Raw genomic sequence first — 16,747 nt, 5'->3', positions numbered from 1 at the left:
GGTAATAGGAACTGAGAAAGAAGTATTCTGTCAATATTACTTATCTTGTTGTAATTGATCTCTTCTTATCTGTACCTATGTAAATCAGAAATCTTTTTTCTTCATCTAACTCCTCCTATGCGATCTTGCCTTATCTTGTTGCTATAACTCTATCATTTTTCAAAATTCATTAACTATTTTACAAATCCTTTTTCATTAATTCTTTTTTAAGTAGTTTTCAAGAGTAGGAGGACAATAATTAAAGTAAAAGGAAGTTTCAGAGCCATAAAAACAGATATGAATATTGGTTAAAACAGTAACAGCATGATACTAAATGCCAATAGGTGAAGAATAAATACGTTACGTAGAAGAAAAGTCTAGTGCACTTCAAAGGCATACAATATCAGCAAAACCCCATTCAACTGTCTCCCTGCATGATGACATTCTTCTATTAAATTTCTTTTCCTGCTTGCTTAATTGAAAACTATCAAAGAGTGAAAGTAAACCTGTAGATACAAGATAAGCTGGATTTCTATAAAGATAAAAATATGGTGCAAACTTTTGACATCTCAAAAGAAGTTTACTATCTGACAATAATGTATTATCATTCCTTATTTCTTCCAATAGTCCTCATATATGATAAATAATACCATCCAGTGCCCTTACAGCGGAGTATTTCACAGCATGCATATTCTTATAGCTATTATATCACTCCTTCTACTACTTGGTTAGACGGCAAATCTCTCGAATGGTGCAGTCAATAAATCCTCAGCATGCCTTTAAGAGTGCTCCTTTAGCATGAATTTTAGAGGCAAAGAGGTTTAATTTTGTAGTTGAAAGGTGTTCAGAAGCAAGCCATAAGTTGAAATCATGTAACAAAAAGTCCCAATTCTGATAAATAAATGACAGAATCCAATTTACAGCCTCTGAAATCGTACCAGGACTGTAGGGAAAAAAGATAGCAAGAGTTTCTAGACAAGTTGGCCATGCTAAGCAGCAAAGGAGTAAAAAAAAAGATTCTTCACCAGACAGGCATGCCCCCAAGGGTATAGAAAATATGGGAGAAAGTCAAGTAATCTGGAGGTACGCTTAATGTCCTGTAGTGTAAACTGAGTAAGATGGTAAACATCATTGTCAGTTAGAGATTTTAAAGTATGCTGGCGATAAAACTGTCTAGCTGGTAGTTCCCAGCTGTAGCACTCGATAAGGTAAAGGAAGACCACTTCAGGAGTACACACTTCCAAATATTCTCTTATTTCTTGATTGATCATCGATAGGAGATGCTGAACTGATTCCAAGTTCGCCATCCTGTCTGTCCGGTATGGTTTCAGGAGGGATGATTTCAGACTTGGATGCTGGAGAAATTTCAACTTATGTGATGTTACTCCTATGATGATCCTTTCCTTCTCAGACCACCGCTCCTCATAAGTCTCTTACTGCCTAACCCCTTTGATTAACTACATGGAGTATAGTCATAGGTCTGTGCAAACTTAAAAACTTTCTGTTCGCAACCGAATCGGGACTCCAGAAAAGCTCTAATACCGGCACGGGCCACCACCGTGGTGGTGAGTTCTTGCTATTATACGTATCATACTCCCAGTGGAATAGCACGCACACACACAACCGGGGTGCCGCAGAACGCCCCCTCTGGTGGGTGGGATTAATTAATGTTAGAAGGGGTGAAAGGGCGATTTGTGGATTGCCGGGTTGTCCGATGGGCCCCAGCTGTTGTGATGGGGTACGATATCGTATTCTTGGGTTGTGATTTTTTTATCATACGGATTCAACCGGTTGTGGAATCTTGTATGATATGATGCGTAAATAGCACCGCTATAAATTTAAGAACCCCGAACATCCAGAACCCCTACGCCGACACACTCTTTGCGTGAATGTATCATAACTTGGAAGAATTCCCTCCATCGCCCGCTCCGCGCAAGTGATCTCACTTAAACAAGCCACGTTGAGACTTTTTGATTTTCTGGGCCTACAAGTATGATACTCGAGTACCAGCGGCCCTCATGACACAATCACTGACCAATTTATCATAATATTATTATCATCGTCGTCATGCTCCGAACAAAACCCCATCACAACAAGTTGCACTTACCCTATTAATTTATACCTTCACTTCCCGCGCACCAAAACAAATCTCCGCACCAAAAGGAATTCAATCGATCCCAACATCAAATTTCTCGCCATGTCGAACGAAGCATTTCTAAATTGGGTTGCTATTGCATACCGCCAAACTTTGGTCTTTCCCTTGGATCTGAGTGGCATGCAATAGCAATTCTCTTTTAAAGACCCTCCGACATTACAAGTACAGTACAGTACATCACAGTGCACCTTCAACGGAAAAACAAAAAAAAAAAAAAAAACCAACGATACCGCCATAATATAAACAAAAAAAACACTCACACACCAAGCCAACCAGAACGACACAAAGAAGGACCAGTCAAAACGATACACCCACCACCATTGCTCAAAATATTCCTGATGCTCGCAAGCCCAAAGCAAAGAAAAAAGCAAAGAAAACCCAAGAATCTCCCCCTCTTCATTCCTCCTCCGCAATTCATTTTCATCTTTTTATACGATAGCTGGCAAAATCGATGGGTTAGATAGTCCAGGTTCACTTCACAGCTGTTGGTTATTACCCTACAAGGCAAAAGAAACAAACACATAAAACTCCGGGTATGCTAATAAGGTAGACCACATCCGATGGTCTACCTTATAAAAAAAGAAATGAGGAATCGGCAAAATATACATGTTCCACCTAGACCCAGGCTGATTGCTCTCATCCCGTCGTGAACGAATGAGTAAATGGAAAACAAGTGGAGGAGTAAAGGTTTGACTGGAGATAATTTCGCTTGAAACAATTTTTTGTGGTTGATAGGTACTTGGCTGCTGTTATTGTATAAGACCCGCGACACGCATGCAAGAGGGCAGGAAAGGGAAAAAAAGGAAAAAAAAAGCGAGAAGAACGAGGGTGAAAGAGAGTGACGAGGTGAAAAGACGGCTGTTTCTTGTGTGTGAATTAAAACTGATCCGTAAACTCTGAAATTGTCGGTAATGATCGAAACTCGATGATTTGTTGCTAGTCGTTTAAACGGGCTCCCTCCCCCAAATTCATCCGTTCACCTACAGCTTAGGTCACCTTTCCATCCCTCTCTTCTCTCCTCTCCCTCCCCACTCCCCCTCGCCCTTAATCCCAGTCTACCGGATAGTCATCTGCTTCGCCATCTTGTTCCCCTTCCCAGTAATACTCGACCCCTCACGAGCGCTGCCCGAAGAGCCAGGGCGCTTCTCAAACAACTTCCAGAACTTGAGATTCTCGTCACTAGCGCAGGTCGCCAAGGTCTGGCCGTCAGGGCTGAGGGCAGAGTGTAGGATTCTTGTCTCGTGGGCCGGAATCTCTACATTACGGACAAGGTTTGGGTAGCTCCAGATGTTGAGTTGGTTGTCGGGCATTCCGTGGCAGGAGACTAGTTCGCGGTAACTATAATAATAATGATGGTTAACTTAGCTATTGCGCAGTAGAGAAAAATAGATGACTAAGTTAGTTAACATGGAGGAAGCCCTTACTTGGTACTCCACTTCAAACTGGTAACCTGGCTACCGGTATCGATCGAGTTGACTCTAGCGCCAGTAGTCGAATTCCAGAAGTGGATGCAACGGTCGTAGTTACCGCCTCCGGTAGCAAGAAGGTTGAGTTGCCAGGGGCACCAAGCCAGGGCTTTAACGGCAGCCTTGTGGTTGGTCTTGGTCCACTTGGGTGTCTGAATGGACCTGGCATCCCAGATATTGACAAGGTTGTCGTTACCACCGCTGGCGAGTTGTGCGCCATCGGACCTCCACTCCAAACCGCAGACCTCAGAGGTGTGCGAGAGGAGCTCGGCAGTCTTGTGCTCCGCGATGCGGACATCATGGTTAAAGATGTTGCCGGAGCGGGAGCCGGTGGAAAGGATAGCCTTGTTCCAGCTCATGACCCCCACGCGGGTGTGGTGGCCGCCCATGGTGCGGAGCTTAGCCTGGTCTTCCACGTCCCAGATCTGAACGTCGCCGGAGCCGAGCCCGAGAGCGATGTAGGCTCCGTCGCCGGACCACTTGACGGATGTAACGTAGGTGTCGGGCGAGGTTTCGCACAGGGCATTGACATTTCCAGTGTCAGCATTCCAGACGTATACATGACGCTCGAGGCCGATGGCAACCTGGTTGCTCGAAGACCAATCAAGGAGGTTGAGGTAATAGTCGTCAACAAGGCCAGGAGCGTCAAGAACACGCTCTGGCGCAGTCAGGATACGGCGGCGGAATTGAGTGGCCGAGGCGACTGGCTTGAGCGGGCGGTTGTATTGCGATCTTAGGTCAATTGGCTTGGACGACTCTGGTGCTGAAGGCTTGAATGCCAATATGCGAGTAGTAAGGTTAACACCACAAGCAGCGGCAATCGAAGACTCATACTCGCGAGAATCGGTATTGGGACGCTGGTAAAGCTCGCTGGTGTCATCAGAGGCAGAATTGGTCGAATCGGTATCATCGCTGCCAAACACACCGCCGCTCAAAACCGAGTTGGATCGGCCGTGACTAGTGCCTGGACGGGAAGAGTGCTCAATCTTCGAGGAAGTAGTCGGAGAAGATGCTCCGCGGGTTGGAATGAAACGATCGCCGTTAATCCGGATAGTGGTCTTTCCAGTCCCAGATCTAGTCTTCCTCTTGATGGGGGTCTGACCCGCAGTGGTACCAGTTCCGGTCAACGCCCAATCACTAACACCAAGATCAAGGCGAAGCGGTGAAGCAGCCGATCTAGCGATATTCGACTTCGGTGAAGGAGCGACCCTCGACGAACGAGACTTTGACGAACCCGAAACATTCAACGAAGCAAACGCAGCGGTCAACGAGCTGCTGGTCCGAGAAGGTGCATCTCCGAAAAGATTGGCCTTCCGCGGGGGATCGGCGTGCCATGAGGGATCGTGATGACGACGACGAGCAGGAGGAGTGAAGGGTGAGGCGTTATTTGGGCTATTCCTCCCCCGAGGGGAGGGAGTAAGCGGCATACGACCACCTGCGGCCCTGGTGGAGAAAATGTTGGAGTGAGACTTCACTGGTGTCTGAACAGCTGTGGTGGCCATTTCGAAGCAGAAGAATGTCTGAACGGACTTATATATAAAGAACGTGCAGTTGCTGATGAATCGTTGTATCTTGAACAGGATCTCAACCAAATGATTCCTGAACGTTTGAAAAGAACAGATGAAGCAGCAAGATTAACTGACTAGCAGCGATTGTGTGATGAGAGCAGGTAGAGGATTCTTGTGTGAGGAGAAGTGATGCAGAAGATGGAGATGGTTGAAAGAAATTCGTGTGGAGAGAGGGGGTGGCTTTTGTAGGTTGAAAGTGCCAAGACGTAAACATCAAAGTGGAGCACTGGTCGTCAAGGCAACGCGAAATTTCGCCGACACCAGTTCTAAACTTGAAAGCGGTTGCAACCAACCTCACCAAAACTCCCACAGTTTTTATTCGGCCTCTGCACCACAGAACAAAAGCGGCTATGTTCTTTCCGGCGATTCTTGCTTCGCTAGCCAACCAGGGCCCGAATATCATTACAGTATGCTTACTTTGAGCGCTCACTCTTCGATGCCCTTCGCAGCGTCATTCCTCCGAAAAAAGTTACTGTATTATACATCAACCACAAAAAAAATACTCACATGTCCTCCCCCTCCACCGAAAGACCAGCCCCGCAAAACTCCAGTGCACCAGTGGGCAAAAGCGCGTATGACCTCCCTTCCCTTCCCTTCCCTCACCATAGCAACGCGCTTGTACCGGTATTCTTTTTTCCAAAAGAAAGAAAAAAATGTTTTTACCATAGCAGAGTGATCATGAACAATACTGCGGCTGTGGGTGGATGTTTCAGACGTCCCCAAGCTCTCAGACCGCCCGCCCCTTCCCTTCCCTTCCCTTCCTCCTCTCTAACCTACGGCTACGGTATGATATCTCTCTTTCGTTGCGTGCCGCTTCGCTAAGCTACAACTCATGAAGATCTCAAAGCCAAGTTAGTTAGCTAGGTACTGTGTAGTATGATAGCAGCCAACTGATACGAACTGAATTGGACTGGTTGGCTTTACGGTAGCACCGTAGAATACTGTAGGTAGCAAGGGAGGGAGCTACGTGATATGATACCATCTCGGATTGTGATATCCTCCATTTCTCTGATTACGATACATTTCCCTTCTTGAGAAATGAATGCCAACTTACAGTGATAATGTGATACAGTGCGGTAGGTAAAGCCATCGCTAGATCGACGTCCTCCTTCGGAACATCCCAGGTTCCGGTGTGATACAGTACAGTACTCTCTCGGCGACCAACCCCGTGAGCTCATTGTGAAGACCGAGGAGCCCTTTGTAACTAGCGCGAGCAATTCCTTTTTATTCGTTTAAATTATATCTTTCCCAATTGCTGGTAAATATTCTCCAATCAGGTCCCTGCCAGAGCAAGAATACTAAAACATAAAGCGTAAAGGATGAGGGAAGCAGGATGAATCGAACAAAGTGGAATAGGGCACTAGAGTCAGAAGAAAAAGAAAAAACCCGAAGAGAAACGAAAAATGGAAAATGGAAAATGGGAAGGAAAAAAAAAAACGCCCCCAGTTACAAGATCATAACTTAAAAAAAGATGAAGCGGGAAATGGTTGAAAAATAAATAAACAAGTGGCAAAACCTTCAATGACACCCCAGAACCCATTTTTCCCCAGAAATAATATCGCAAGTATGATCAAAAGGATTTTTTTAAAAAGACGTTGGCTTGTCTTTCTTGGCCAACCCCCCTCCCCTTTTCCGCCTCCGAAAGAATAGGACAAAAAAAAAAAGGAAAGCGATATCAAGAAAATCAATGGTACGCCGAGCAACACCAAATCAAGCAAATAAGGAGAGGAAAAAAAGAAAAGAAAGCGGGAGAATTGATTGAATAAACAAAAATGAACCAAAATTCTCCATTGACTGATCCCTTCAGTTACCATCGTTAACAATTAATGCGAGCGGGTCCCAATAGTCCAGCAAAGGTCGACTTTCGGTAGACCACTCCAGTGCACTAGGAAGAATGAAAGGAATCGGAAACCCCGGGTCAGGAGACTGAGGTCGGGTCGTGAAGATCACTATTTCGTTATCGCCCGCTTGATGCTGGAAACTTTTTTATCTTCGACGCCCCAGTCGGGCCTTCGAGCTATCCATATATGCCTAAGGAATGAGCGTTAATGAGTTTCAAAAGGTAATCCATAGAGAACACATACATATCGCTATACGCGTGTATCTGTCGGTTGTTGATGTCTTTCTGCACTGGCCCGAGTAGATTCTTCACATTGTCGGCCGACCATCCTAGAACCCTTGTCATAGGCGCTAATGTATACCCCTCAAGGGCCTCTGAGAGCCCAAGATTGTACCAGCGTCCGCAGTCTTTGAGATATGGATCTGACGGCCAAGGGCTCAATGGAAGCTTTAGCACCACCTCTTGGACGTCGACAAAACCCGCTTCCCTAAGCAATTGGCCAGTTCTTGCTTCGTACCTCAGTGGCTTGCCTGCACGCTCTGTGGCTTCAAGCAAGTATTGCTGCCACTGATACAAAGCATGGGCAGTGGTAAGTGTACCGTCATCACTACGAGCCTGAATATCGATATCTACATATTCAATCCAACCATAACCAGGTTTGAGATGTCTAAAAGTAACATTCATATTAGCTTTGAGGCTACGTATTTTAGATCAGCGCAGGGACGCACTCAAACGCTCGACGGAAGAGCGTAGGCCAGCTAGAGACACTCCCGCAGCCAGCCCGAAGGTGAATTAAGTCAAAAGAGTCCTTCCCTAGTGTCCATTCACTCTCAAAATCGCTGATTTGGAATCGAAGGTTACGTGGAATCCTACATAGCGTTAGATTAGCAAGATAATTCCGCCTGTGATTGAATTCCATATGCCTACCATTTAGGTTGTATTAATGATAAATCGATGCCGATGACCTGTCATAAGTTAAATTTTAGAGATTGGTTCAAGTGTAATTATTAAAAGAATCCTTTCTACCTCTGCATCAAGATATTTACTAATTGATAAATTAGTAACCACTTGATAGTAGGAGCGCGAGGAGGGCTTACTCCGCCATATCAATGGCCCAAATACCGGTTCCGGTACCGAGATCTAGGATTCTGGGTGGGGAATAATTTCTGGTGATTGGGGCACGGTGAAGCTCCTCCTGCCGTGCAACAAGAAACATCTTGTGGTAGATATCAAGGCGGTCTTGCTCTTTCTTTGGAGACATTAGCACCGACTCACAGCCCCCCTGATATTCCATAAACAGAAAAAAAGTCATGCAACAAAACTCGAAGGAAAGGGGGGATTGTACAAACCTCATCGTTTGGATACATGTAGGCACCACCTCGGTAGCCATGAAACCGTCTACCATTCTCAAATTGGTGCGTGTTACTGTCAATTGATATTGATGTGAGCAAAATCTGCGATTCTAATCTGCGATTTTTTGCTCCGACCATTTGAATCACGAGGCAAGGAAGAGGATCTCTTACAGGTTAAAACTCATGATTACTATTATTACTTATTCTTTCCTCAAGTCAAGGATAATTAAGAAACACTCGCTTCGGCGAGTTGGCCTTGGCGTGGAAGGTCAGTGAGGGTCAAGGGGTGGAAAGCTGAGGGTAGTTGAATAGAGAAGTATCGAAGCGAAGACAGGTTGAAGACTACAATTTGTAGATCAACGGAAAGGCGGGGGAGGGAAGTGATACAGGAAATACCGTATGAAGATGGAAAGAGTGAGAGAAGGAGGAGAAGTGGGAGAGGTGAGAGGAGATAGGGAAGGGAGGTAAAGGGACTGGAGGGATCAGGAGTGAGGAAGAGAGTTTTTTTTTTTTTTGACGGGCGGATGTCAAATCGGGTGGGGGGAGAAGGGGGAAAAGAAGAGAGGAAGGGGATACGTAAATATACTTTTATGAGCAAAGAGGGTGGTGAGGAACCCGAACCATACTGCTGGGATCCCCTTTCCCAGACTGTTAATGCTGCTTAGTTAGTGCTGAGTGGATGAGCGAGCGGGTGAGCGTCCAGGGGATGGATGGGGCATCATACCATAACTGAGTGCATCCTCCCCATATCCAATCGACTAGGACCCTTTTGTGGTATGTGTGCGTGGGTCTCCGTGTGTGCATGGGGGTGGGTGTGGTGGGTTCATGACTTATTCGCATGTATAACTGGATGGGCTCCTTGATCACACTGAGCCATCCACCCCACTGCTCCATACCGGTACGTTATGCGGGTTAGGATACCTTTCCTCCTACTGTGCAACTCCTCTGCTCAAAAAGCTCCCCCCGCCTATCCTTGCTCTAACTTATTCCTCGCTTTGGCTCCCTTCAGTTTCCTCCTTCCTCTCATGCGTAACCCTGCGCCAGCACACACCCGTATCCGGTTCATGGGCCTGCTCTTAAACCGCCCCAGTCCATGTCTTCTGGCATCGTAGATACCGGTATTCCCATGATATGCCCGACAACGATACCAGACGATATGGCGTCCCCGCATCCATATCGTGTCGCACAGCATTTGAGTATTATTATGATAGAAATAGTTGAACTGTTGAAGATTGTTGTTTGCCGTAGCGTCGAAGGACACCTGCTATAGTACGGTACAACATAGTGGCTCGCCGCCCGAGGCGCTGGTTTCCAGATCTGCTGCGGTACCTTTACCGTCCCATATGCTGCCTACAGCACGGCAGTCATACAACATCCTACAAAACATTTCCACCATACCGGGAATCCCTCCCTGCCACTTCTTCACCGTCCCATCCCTCCAGCCTCCTCTCCTCCTCCTCTTCCTTCTCCTCCCTCCTTCCCCTCCTCCATCCTCTCCACCCTCTCAATCCTCTCAATCTACAGATGCCCTGTCCGTGTTCTGCTACGGTATTATTCCCCCCGAGACTTTCCTACCTGACAACCTGACAACCTGACCATACCATCCATATTCCTTTTTACCGCGATTGGGCCATGGGCTAGCGTACCATACTCGAGTACCGTAGTTGTGCACAGTACATACCCGACCCAGTATGCCACTTCCCATGTGTACTCGTACATATAGCACAATGCACGCTACTCCTTGGATCCAAGCCCTTACGCCGGGCTCGCTATTCCCCCCCTTTTTTTCCCGCTTATTATTCTAGCATTGAGTGCGAAAGAGGCAAAAATGGGATACGGTAGTGGGAATTATCATGAAGACATGATAATCGCTAATTAAAAAAGCGTTCTGTCGATCTGGGCTGCAGGGTGTGATGCTCAGGCGTAAAGCGACGAAAGAGAAAGCGCAAATTCGGCTGTGGGCAAAAAATAAAGCACTGCAGCCAGGAAGCAAGCTGGCAGTCAGGCACCCTTCCTTTTCCCAGGCGGGGGATCCAAGCCAACCAGCTTTTGCAGCGGACGAGAGAGATGTGCATCCATCTACTTGCGGTGCATGCGTGTCCCGCTGATTGCACCCCGCTCGTCTGGGTGAGGGAGAACCTTCTCACTCCCTTTTTTCTCCTGCTTTTCCCTGCCCTTAATTTTTATTTTTATTTTATTATTACCGGTAATTTTTTTTTATTCCTCTTGGCCTTTTCCCCCTTTCCTTTCTTTTTTCTCCTCGGATATCATGCAGATCCGTTTTCATCTTGCTTTGTTCTGCTCCTATTTCTCAAGTACTCGAGTATCGCTCTTTTCTCGATTCGCTAACTCCGTTCTTGCGGGTTGGGGGCCAGCCTTGGTTTCGGGTCATGAACGGTGTCTGCGTTGGGGTGTGGGACCAGTGCCCCGGGTCAGTTGGATAAAAGAAAATTTCACGCCCAACGTCATGGGCCCCCCTTGTCAAGTGGAGTTGCCGATGAGTGGGAAGAATAGTGGGCTACCGTTGGTTGCAGAGAAGAGCCAGTCATATTGCGAGAAACTATTCGTTGTTGCAAGTGTTCTGTATCCTTCTCTTTCCTCAGGTGATACATAAAGAGTCCAGCATTATCTGCTACTGGTGCCGTACCTTTGCTTAAGTACCGGTGGGTTCTTCAGCACTTACCGGTGTCCTACGGTTCCGGGTACCGCGTTATGGGTCCAGGCCCTTGCTGTACAAGCGAACCGGTTTGACGAAACCAAGACGATATCCGGTCGCTCCCTCGAGAAATACACTAGAAGTTACCCCAAAAATTACTCGAGCGAATATTTTTGGGGCGTCATTTGCCCTTTCGGAATTTCTACACAATCTTCGAATCCCACTGGAGCGCTGTACGGGGGTACTATGCATTGGGTCGAAGAATTTTGGCAATGCATCTTGGTGAAGCTGTTAGTCAATCATTCCGGGCAATCAGCACAGAGCCCTCCGATATGGTATGTCATGCTATCACTCTCGCTAGTCTATCCAAAGAACCTATTTCGCATACCGGTATTGCGTTGGCACGTCGATAATCCCTCTTAAAGCTTTGACCTCTCTCCTGTCCCCTGTCAGACAGCCGTGGTTCGCTTGCGTCTCGATTAAAACAGGGTTGATCACCTGAACAACTGAGAACCGGAGAGAGGATCAAGATCCCAGAGCCACAGTCGCTTCTCATCTATGTTGTGCCCTTGGGCCAAAGCATTTGCCAGTTGTATTTCTCACATTTTGTTTGGATTTACCGCCCCCAGCCCTTCACCCTACCATGATCGTTATTGGTATGATAACGCCTACTCAAGCAATGTCGACTGGGGTGCTTTTTTTTTTCTTCCCCCATCTCTAATGTTGTAGAGGAAAAGCGGAGCAGAACAAATGGGGTCGGGTCGGACAAGGGCCGGACAAGGAACAGAGTTGCTGGTTGATTGAAACGGAAAGTTCGTGAGAGAGAGAAACAAAACCACGGGCAAGTGAAGAGCGGAATCGTGGGTGAGGAACCTACGGTATTGGGATAACTACAACCTACATAGTTTGACTCTTTGCCTAGTCGCTTGCGATCGCAACTTGTTATCGTATCAATGTTATTTTGAAACCAAAGTATGATATCGCAGCAAGCGAGCAAGAAGGCTGGGCAAGGTCTGGGGCTACGGTACGGTAAAGTATCATCATATTAGCCGATTGGTGCACCGGATACCTGACCCCTGGGGCCCTAACGAAATTTTCGTACTAAAGGTTTGCCTAGGTCGGCTCATGATTTGGGTCGAAGACCCCGGCGAAGCAGTCTTTGATCTCGCCCTCAAAAATTCTTCGAAGTATGATACCGGTGCATTCACACCGATTTTGGGTTTTTGACGTTGTTGCGACTAGAGAGTCTGGGTACAAAGAACGAAAGTCAAGTTTAGTATCGCTTTCTCTCCCGCTTGATGTTCTCCTTTTTTCGGAGAGACTAGCGATGCTAACAAGGAGCACTTTATCGAGGGGAAAACAGGTTTATTCAGCAAGAGACAAAACACCCGGTGATACCGACGTTTCTCCCTGGACAAGTAAGCCCTTATCAGGCCTGGCTTTGCCGGATTCAATCCACCTCAGCCTGAAAATCACTACGGTATATACAAATGCCGGTATACAAGCTTGGACTGGAAGAAACCGGTGGGCAGTCTAATATTTTAACTCCACATCTGCAAAAGCCCCTACCGCAAGCCCCATCTACCGGGTATCCCGAGTGACATGCCGGTAGGTTACATTGGATATTCCCGGGATGTGGAGACAATGAATCTTGGACCTAAGATATTTTCATAATGCAGGTTTAGTGCTTGAATACTGCAATAATATTGAAAGTAATACCGGCTAGGAAATTACGAGCGACGAGATTGCTGGTGAGGTTGAGAATACTCGGCACCGACATCGGAGGACGAAGAAGGGAAAGGAAGGTGACCGGAGCCGCTAAAAATTTTGGCCGGGGATATGGGCAAGTGGACCTTCCCAGCATCGTGTGGGCATGCAAAAATGCCCAGCCCCTACGCAGAAGAACTGAAGATCGGTAATTTCGATATTAGTTTGATAACCTCGATCAAGCTTAAATTGTCTCTTTGCAGCCGCGCGAGGGTGTATATCGGTTCCCAGGTTCCAGGGAATAGGGGCGATAAGTCGGGACAGACTCAGCCAAATACTGATCCTTTCTGCAGCGCACCCGCTCACCCCATCTCTCTCCTGATTGGTGATGAGCCGATGTACGGTATGTGCAACCGCTAGGGGAGCACGTCGTGAGGCAAGGCTTTCTTCCCTTCCCCTCTACAGGAACTAGATTGGTTCCGGCAGGCCCCAAGTAAGGTCAAACCCCATAACTTGCAAGCTGCCGGGGCAAAGACGGGACATATAATGCTGTTCACCCAAACCAACCCTTATGTTCGCCTGACTTTGCTTAGTAATACATACAAAACTTAGCGCTTTGGCATATTTTTTGGATGTGCTCACCTGCCCAAAAACACCCGACTTACCGTCCTCAACCAATACTCACTCAATCAAAAAGCGGAGTCTAGAAAATTAAAGGGGAGCCAATTCTGGGCAGTTCTACAGAGATTTTTTCTCAAAATAGTTGATTGTTGTTGGGGTATGTTCATTCTTGGTTTTGGTTATGGGAGGGTTGATTTCAGACGCCCGACGCTGTACTAATCACCTGTTCTTGGCCCAGAGGGTATCACGCAAGGAGATTGCTGAGTGAAGTTGATGCGACCCGGATCCCTTAGGGAAGTCATGGAGGGGGGGTGTCGCAAACTACACCAGAAGAATAACTCGTGAATACAATCAGTGGTGCACGATGTTTACTACAGATGCACACAGGGAACATAATGGAGCTCTCGGCAGTTGTTGTGCTGGTACTGTACGTGGATGGGTTTCCTACAAGATTTGGGCGGCGAGCGCTTGGGCAGAGTGGGCAAAGGCTCTTCTCACCTTTAATTTTTTTTATTTTTTCCTAGGGACTATTTCTCGGGGGGTTTACCTTATTTTTTGTTTTTATTTTATTTTATTTTTCCTGCTGGCATGGCCCCGCACAATCCCGTAAGGGCTATCGCCATCTCCAAAAGAAAAACTGGCGCGGGATGAAGTGATGTGAGATGTCAAATTGGGGGATTAAAATGGCTTCTTTCAGCTCAGGGAATCGGCTTCTCAGGTCATGTTTGGATCCACTAATAATCGCTCTTTCGAAAAGCGAGAGTTTCTACAATGTATCAAATGGAAAATACCGTGGGACTTCTTCGGCCCCACTCAGGAAAAAAGATAATTACTTTGACAATCGACATGCCATGTCATCTACATATGCAGCATGTGCGAAGAAAGAAGGTTCGTGGGGGTAGCCGAGGGTAATGTGGGACGAGTGGGGGAAAAGGAGGAAGCTCGAACGGAGGTGGGTACCTCTATTCTTGTGAAGTGCCTAGAGCTGCGTTAAGTTACGTTCGGAAATAAATATGCTGAAGGAGTGGATAGTATTATAGCGGAAAGTCATTTGCACTGAGTTCGGCTCTTTGAGATACTAGCTTCATCAAATCGAAGAGCAGCAGTAAGCTGGAGGAGAGGCGTACAGTGCGGTAACAAGGGACTATGATTTTTCCGTGAAATCTCCTTGAGATGGTTATGGAAGGATGGGGGACGGATAGTGCCCCCTCCTCCCTCCCTCGCATGTCATTTACTATCATCGACTGACGCCACCCCGTTGGACGGTGGGAGACACCAAGGTCTTGCATGTACCGAGCCGAGATGATAAGGAGCACGCGCCGTTTTAAGTTTGACCGATGATGGGTTGAATGAATAAAAAAATAGGAATAAAAAATAGACCCGAGGCGCTGACAGTTTGCCCGAGTTAACACATACCGGTATTGCACTACTTCACCTGGTGTCACTCCATTCCATTGATTAGGGCGATGGACATTACCGTTCCCCCCCCCAAGATATCAAGAAAGACAACAGGGCAGGGTACTCCTGCTCACCTGTACCATACCGGTATATTAGTGTACACTTGCACTGCATCACCACAGTGCAAGTGCGGCACCGCCACCAAGAGGAAGAGAGCGTTCACGGATGCGCACATTTGGCGCTACCGAGAGAATGGGGAGGAGGAATACTGGTACAGGACAGCACATCTTGTGTATGTGTCACTTCAACTGATGCACGGCTTACTCGGTAGAATTAATTAGTCTACAAGGGCAGGTGCGTGCATACAGACGACTAGTACCGTACAGTGTACAGCACGTATAACTACTTACAAAGGAAACAGAGACAGAGGGAAAGAGGGAGACAGAGGGCTTGCATACCGAATCGGCCTAGGCCACATCTAAACCACCAATCTTGAAACACCTATGATACCTGCGAAAGGTGAGAAAAAAGAAGAAAAAATACATAAACACAAACTGTGTTAAATTACCCTATCTTAACCCACACCCATCGGCTTTGGGGGAAAGGAAGGGACAAGATTGCTTCTAGAATGACTCGAAAGCTTCCGTCCGGTACTAGCATTGCACAGTTGGTAGAATCATATTACAAGTACGGCACATGACATAAATTAACACACCTTCGGCGGCAGCAGCAGATATTCAAGCAATATATTCATTCTCTATTTTTTCTATTACACAATCTCCTGGAAGAATGAATGAAACTTTGATTGAACTGGAATCCGGAAAGCGGAGAGGTAGGGAGGGAATTACAGGGTTTCAATACTGGCTGGCTGGCTGCCTTGCAGCAGCGGTAGCAGATGCTGTTTGCCTTGTCTGTCTGCACGAGCAGGTCGGTGTATACGCTCCGGTCCGAGAGGAAGGCACATGTGGGGCCTGCAGCCAAACTTTATGAGCAGGTGGGAATGTACAGTGCTATAAGAAAGTAAGGGTAAGGAAGTCAAAATTAAGAGCGGGAGAAAGAAAGGGCACGATACACAGAGAGAGAGGGGGCGAGAGAGAGGAAGTATAAAGGAAAAAAAGGGGGGCGGGGAATAAAAGAGATACCGGTAGAGGAGGAGAGAAGAGTCGGCATGAAGTCCGGTGCTGGAGGAGTTTTTCATTTCCCGCAGCAGCAAGCAAGTAGGTACTATACCATGGAACCTATCCGGAACCAACCCAACAGGAGGATCCCCACTGCGAAGTGAACCCCCCCTCTACAGATATCCGCTCTATCGATATATCTATCTATCGAGCCTATCAATCAAGCATCCCCATGTCTGGAGTCTATAACCATGGCATAATCCACCATAACACACAACCAAGGCACTGTACGATACTCACAGCATACATACATACCGGTACCTAGAGTGCTTACATCACATTGCGACACATTTGCAAAGACTTACTTTGTCATAACTCTCCCCATCTCTCAGACACGATCCCAAATCCAGAACTACCCATGGTACCCGCCTGCGGTACCTCCCCAACAAACCCTGGTTAACTGATCGCAGTTACAACACTCCGAATCCTTCCGATTTTCCCGCGAGCCGTTCGCCAGCCCCTCATACACGCCCTTTAATCTACAAGCACGGTGGAAGAAAAACGTTCCCGTATGGCGCGGGAGGATACAAGTACCGTGCCGGTACCTTCGGAGGGGATTCAAGACTGAAAGCCCCAGCTCGAGCGTGGGGGGGGGGTTGTTAGGTGCTGTGCGAGCCCAGCAAGAAGCGTAAGTGCCGCTCGGCTCAAACCGAGATGTCGGGACCTTGGGATTTTTTGCGCGGGACTGATTAGTCTCCACGGGAGTGGTGGGGGTGTATGTACTGTACAAGTAGTAAAGTAGGAGGTTTTTTTTTTTTCAATTTCGGGAGTGAGTGCGTATTGTCTGTAGTGCCACCTTATCACGAAGGCCGATTAATTTCCGAGAG

At 47.1% G+C, this 16,747-nt stretch overlaps 4 protein-coding genes; 2 read left to right on the top strand and 2 right to left on the bottom strand.

The window, feature by feature from the left end:
• Nucleotides 1–2,331: 2,331 nt before the first annotated feature.
• Nucleotides 2,332–5,102, bottom strand: GSTUM_00005056001 (uncharacterized protein; the record flags this gene model as incomplete). XM_002837035.2 has 3 exons in its annotated part: nucleotides 2,332–3,472; nucleotides 3,559–4,894; nucleotides 4,958–5,102. The coding sequence occupies 3 exons, from the start codon at nucleotides 5,100–5,102 to the stop codon at nucleotides 3,190–3,192; spliced, it is 1,764 nt and encodes a 587-aa protein (XP_002837081.1). The 3' UTR covers nucleotides 2,332–3,189.
• A 1,684-nt stretch (nucleotides 5,103–6,786) lies between these two features.
• Nucleotides 6,787–8,885, bottom strand: GSTUM_00005055001 (uncharacterized protein). XM_002837034.2 has 8 exons: nucleotides 8,532–8,885; nucleotides 8,358–8,433; nucleotides 8,106–8,257; nucleotides 8,035–8,053; nucleotides 7,936–7,973; nucleotides 7,737–7,877; nucleotides 7,253–7,675; nucleotides 6,787–7,199 (listed from the first exon to the last, which is right to left on the bottom strand). The coding sequence occupies exons 1-8, from the start codon at nucleotides 8,543–8,545 to the stop codon at nucleotides 7,118–7,120; spliced, it is 945 nt and encodes a 314-aa protein (XP_002837080.1). The 5' UTR covers nucleotides 8,546–8,885; the 3' UTR covers nucleotides 6,787–7,117.
• A 970-nt stretch (nucleotides 8,886–9,855) lies between these two features.
• GSTUM_00005054001 (uncharacterized protein) lies at nucleotides 9,856–10,583 on the top strand. XM_052355734.1 has 1 exon: nucleotides 9,856–10,583. The coding sequence occupies exon 1, from the start codon at nucleotides 10,274–10,276 to the stop codon at nucleotides 10,466–10,468; it is 195 nt and encodes a 64-aa protein (XP_052211705.1). The 5' UTR covers nucleotides 9,856–10,273; the 3' UTR covers nucleotides 10,469–10,583.
• Nucleotides 10,584–11,129: 546 nt separating this feature from the next.
• GSTUM_00005053001 (uncharacterized protein) lies at nucleotides 11,130–13,220 on the top strand (the record flags this gene model as incomplete). XM_002837032.2 has 5 exons in its annotated part: nucleotides 11,130–11,672; nucleotides 11,754–12,072; nucleotides 12,134–12,287; nucleotides 12,380–13,126; nucleotides 13,189–13,220. The coding sequence occupies exons 4-5, from the start codon at nucleotides 12,898–12,900 to the stop codon at nucleotides 13,218–13,220; spliced, it is 261 nt and encodes an 86-aa protein (XP_002837078.1). The 5' UTR covers nucleotides 11,130–11,672; nucleotides 11,754–12,072; nucleotides 12,134–12,287; nucleotides 12,380–12,897.
• Nucleotides 13,221–16,747: the final 3,527 nt, after the last annotated feature.

Source organism: Tuber melanosporum (genome assembly GCF_000151645.1).
Source record: "Tuber melanosporum whole genome shotgun sequence assembly, scaffold_17, strain Mel28".
In the NCBI taxonomy this organism is placed as follows: Eukaryota; Fungi; Ascomycota; class Pezizomycetes; order Pezizales; family Tuberaceae; genus Tuber; species Tuber melanosporum.
Note: the sequence above shows the minus strand (reverse complement) of the source record. Positions and strands in the feature narration are given on the sequence as shown.

Bases quoted from the DNA above. Each gene is read 5' to 3' on its own strand.
- GSTUM_00005055001 (XM_002837034.2), bottom strand. The intron at 7,676-7,736 runs GTGCGTCCCTGC...TGTTACTTTTAG, and splicing joins CTCTTCCGTCGAGCGTTTGA to ACATCTCAAACCTGGTTATG. The intron at 7,200-7,252 runs GTATGTGTTCTC...CTCATTCCTTAG, and splicing joins ATACACGCGTATAGCGATAT to GCATATATGGATAGCTCGAA.
- GSTUM_00005054001 (XM_052355734.1), top strand. From the start codon at position 10,274: ATGCTCAGGCGTAAAGCGACGAAAGAGAAAGCGCAAATTCGGCTGTGG.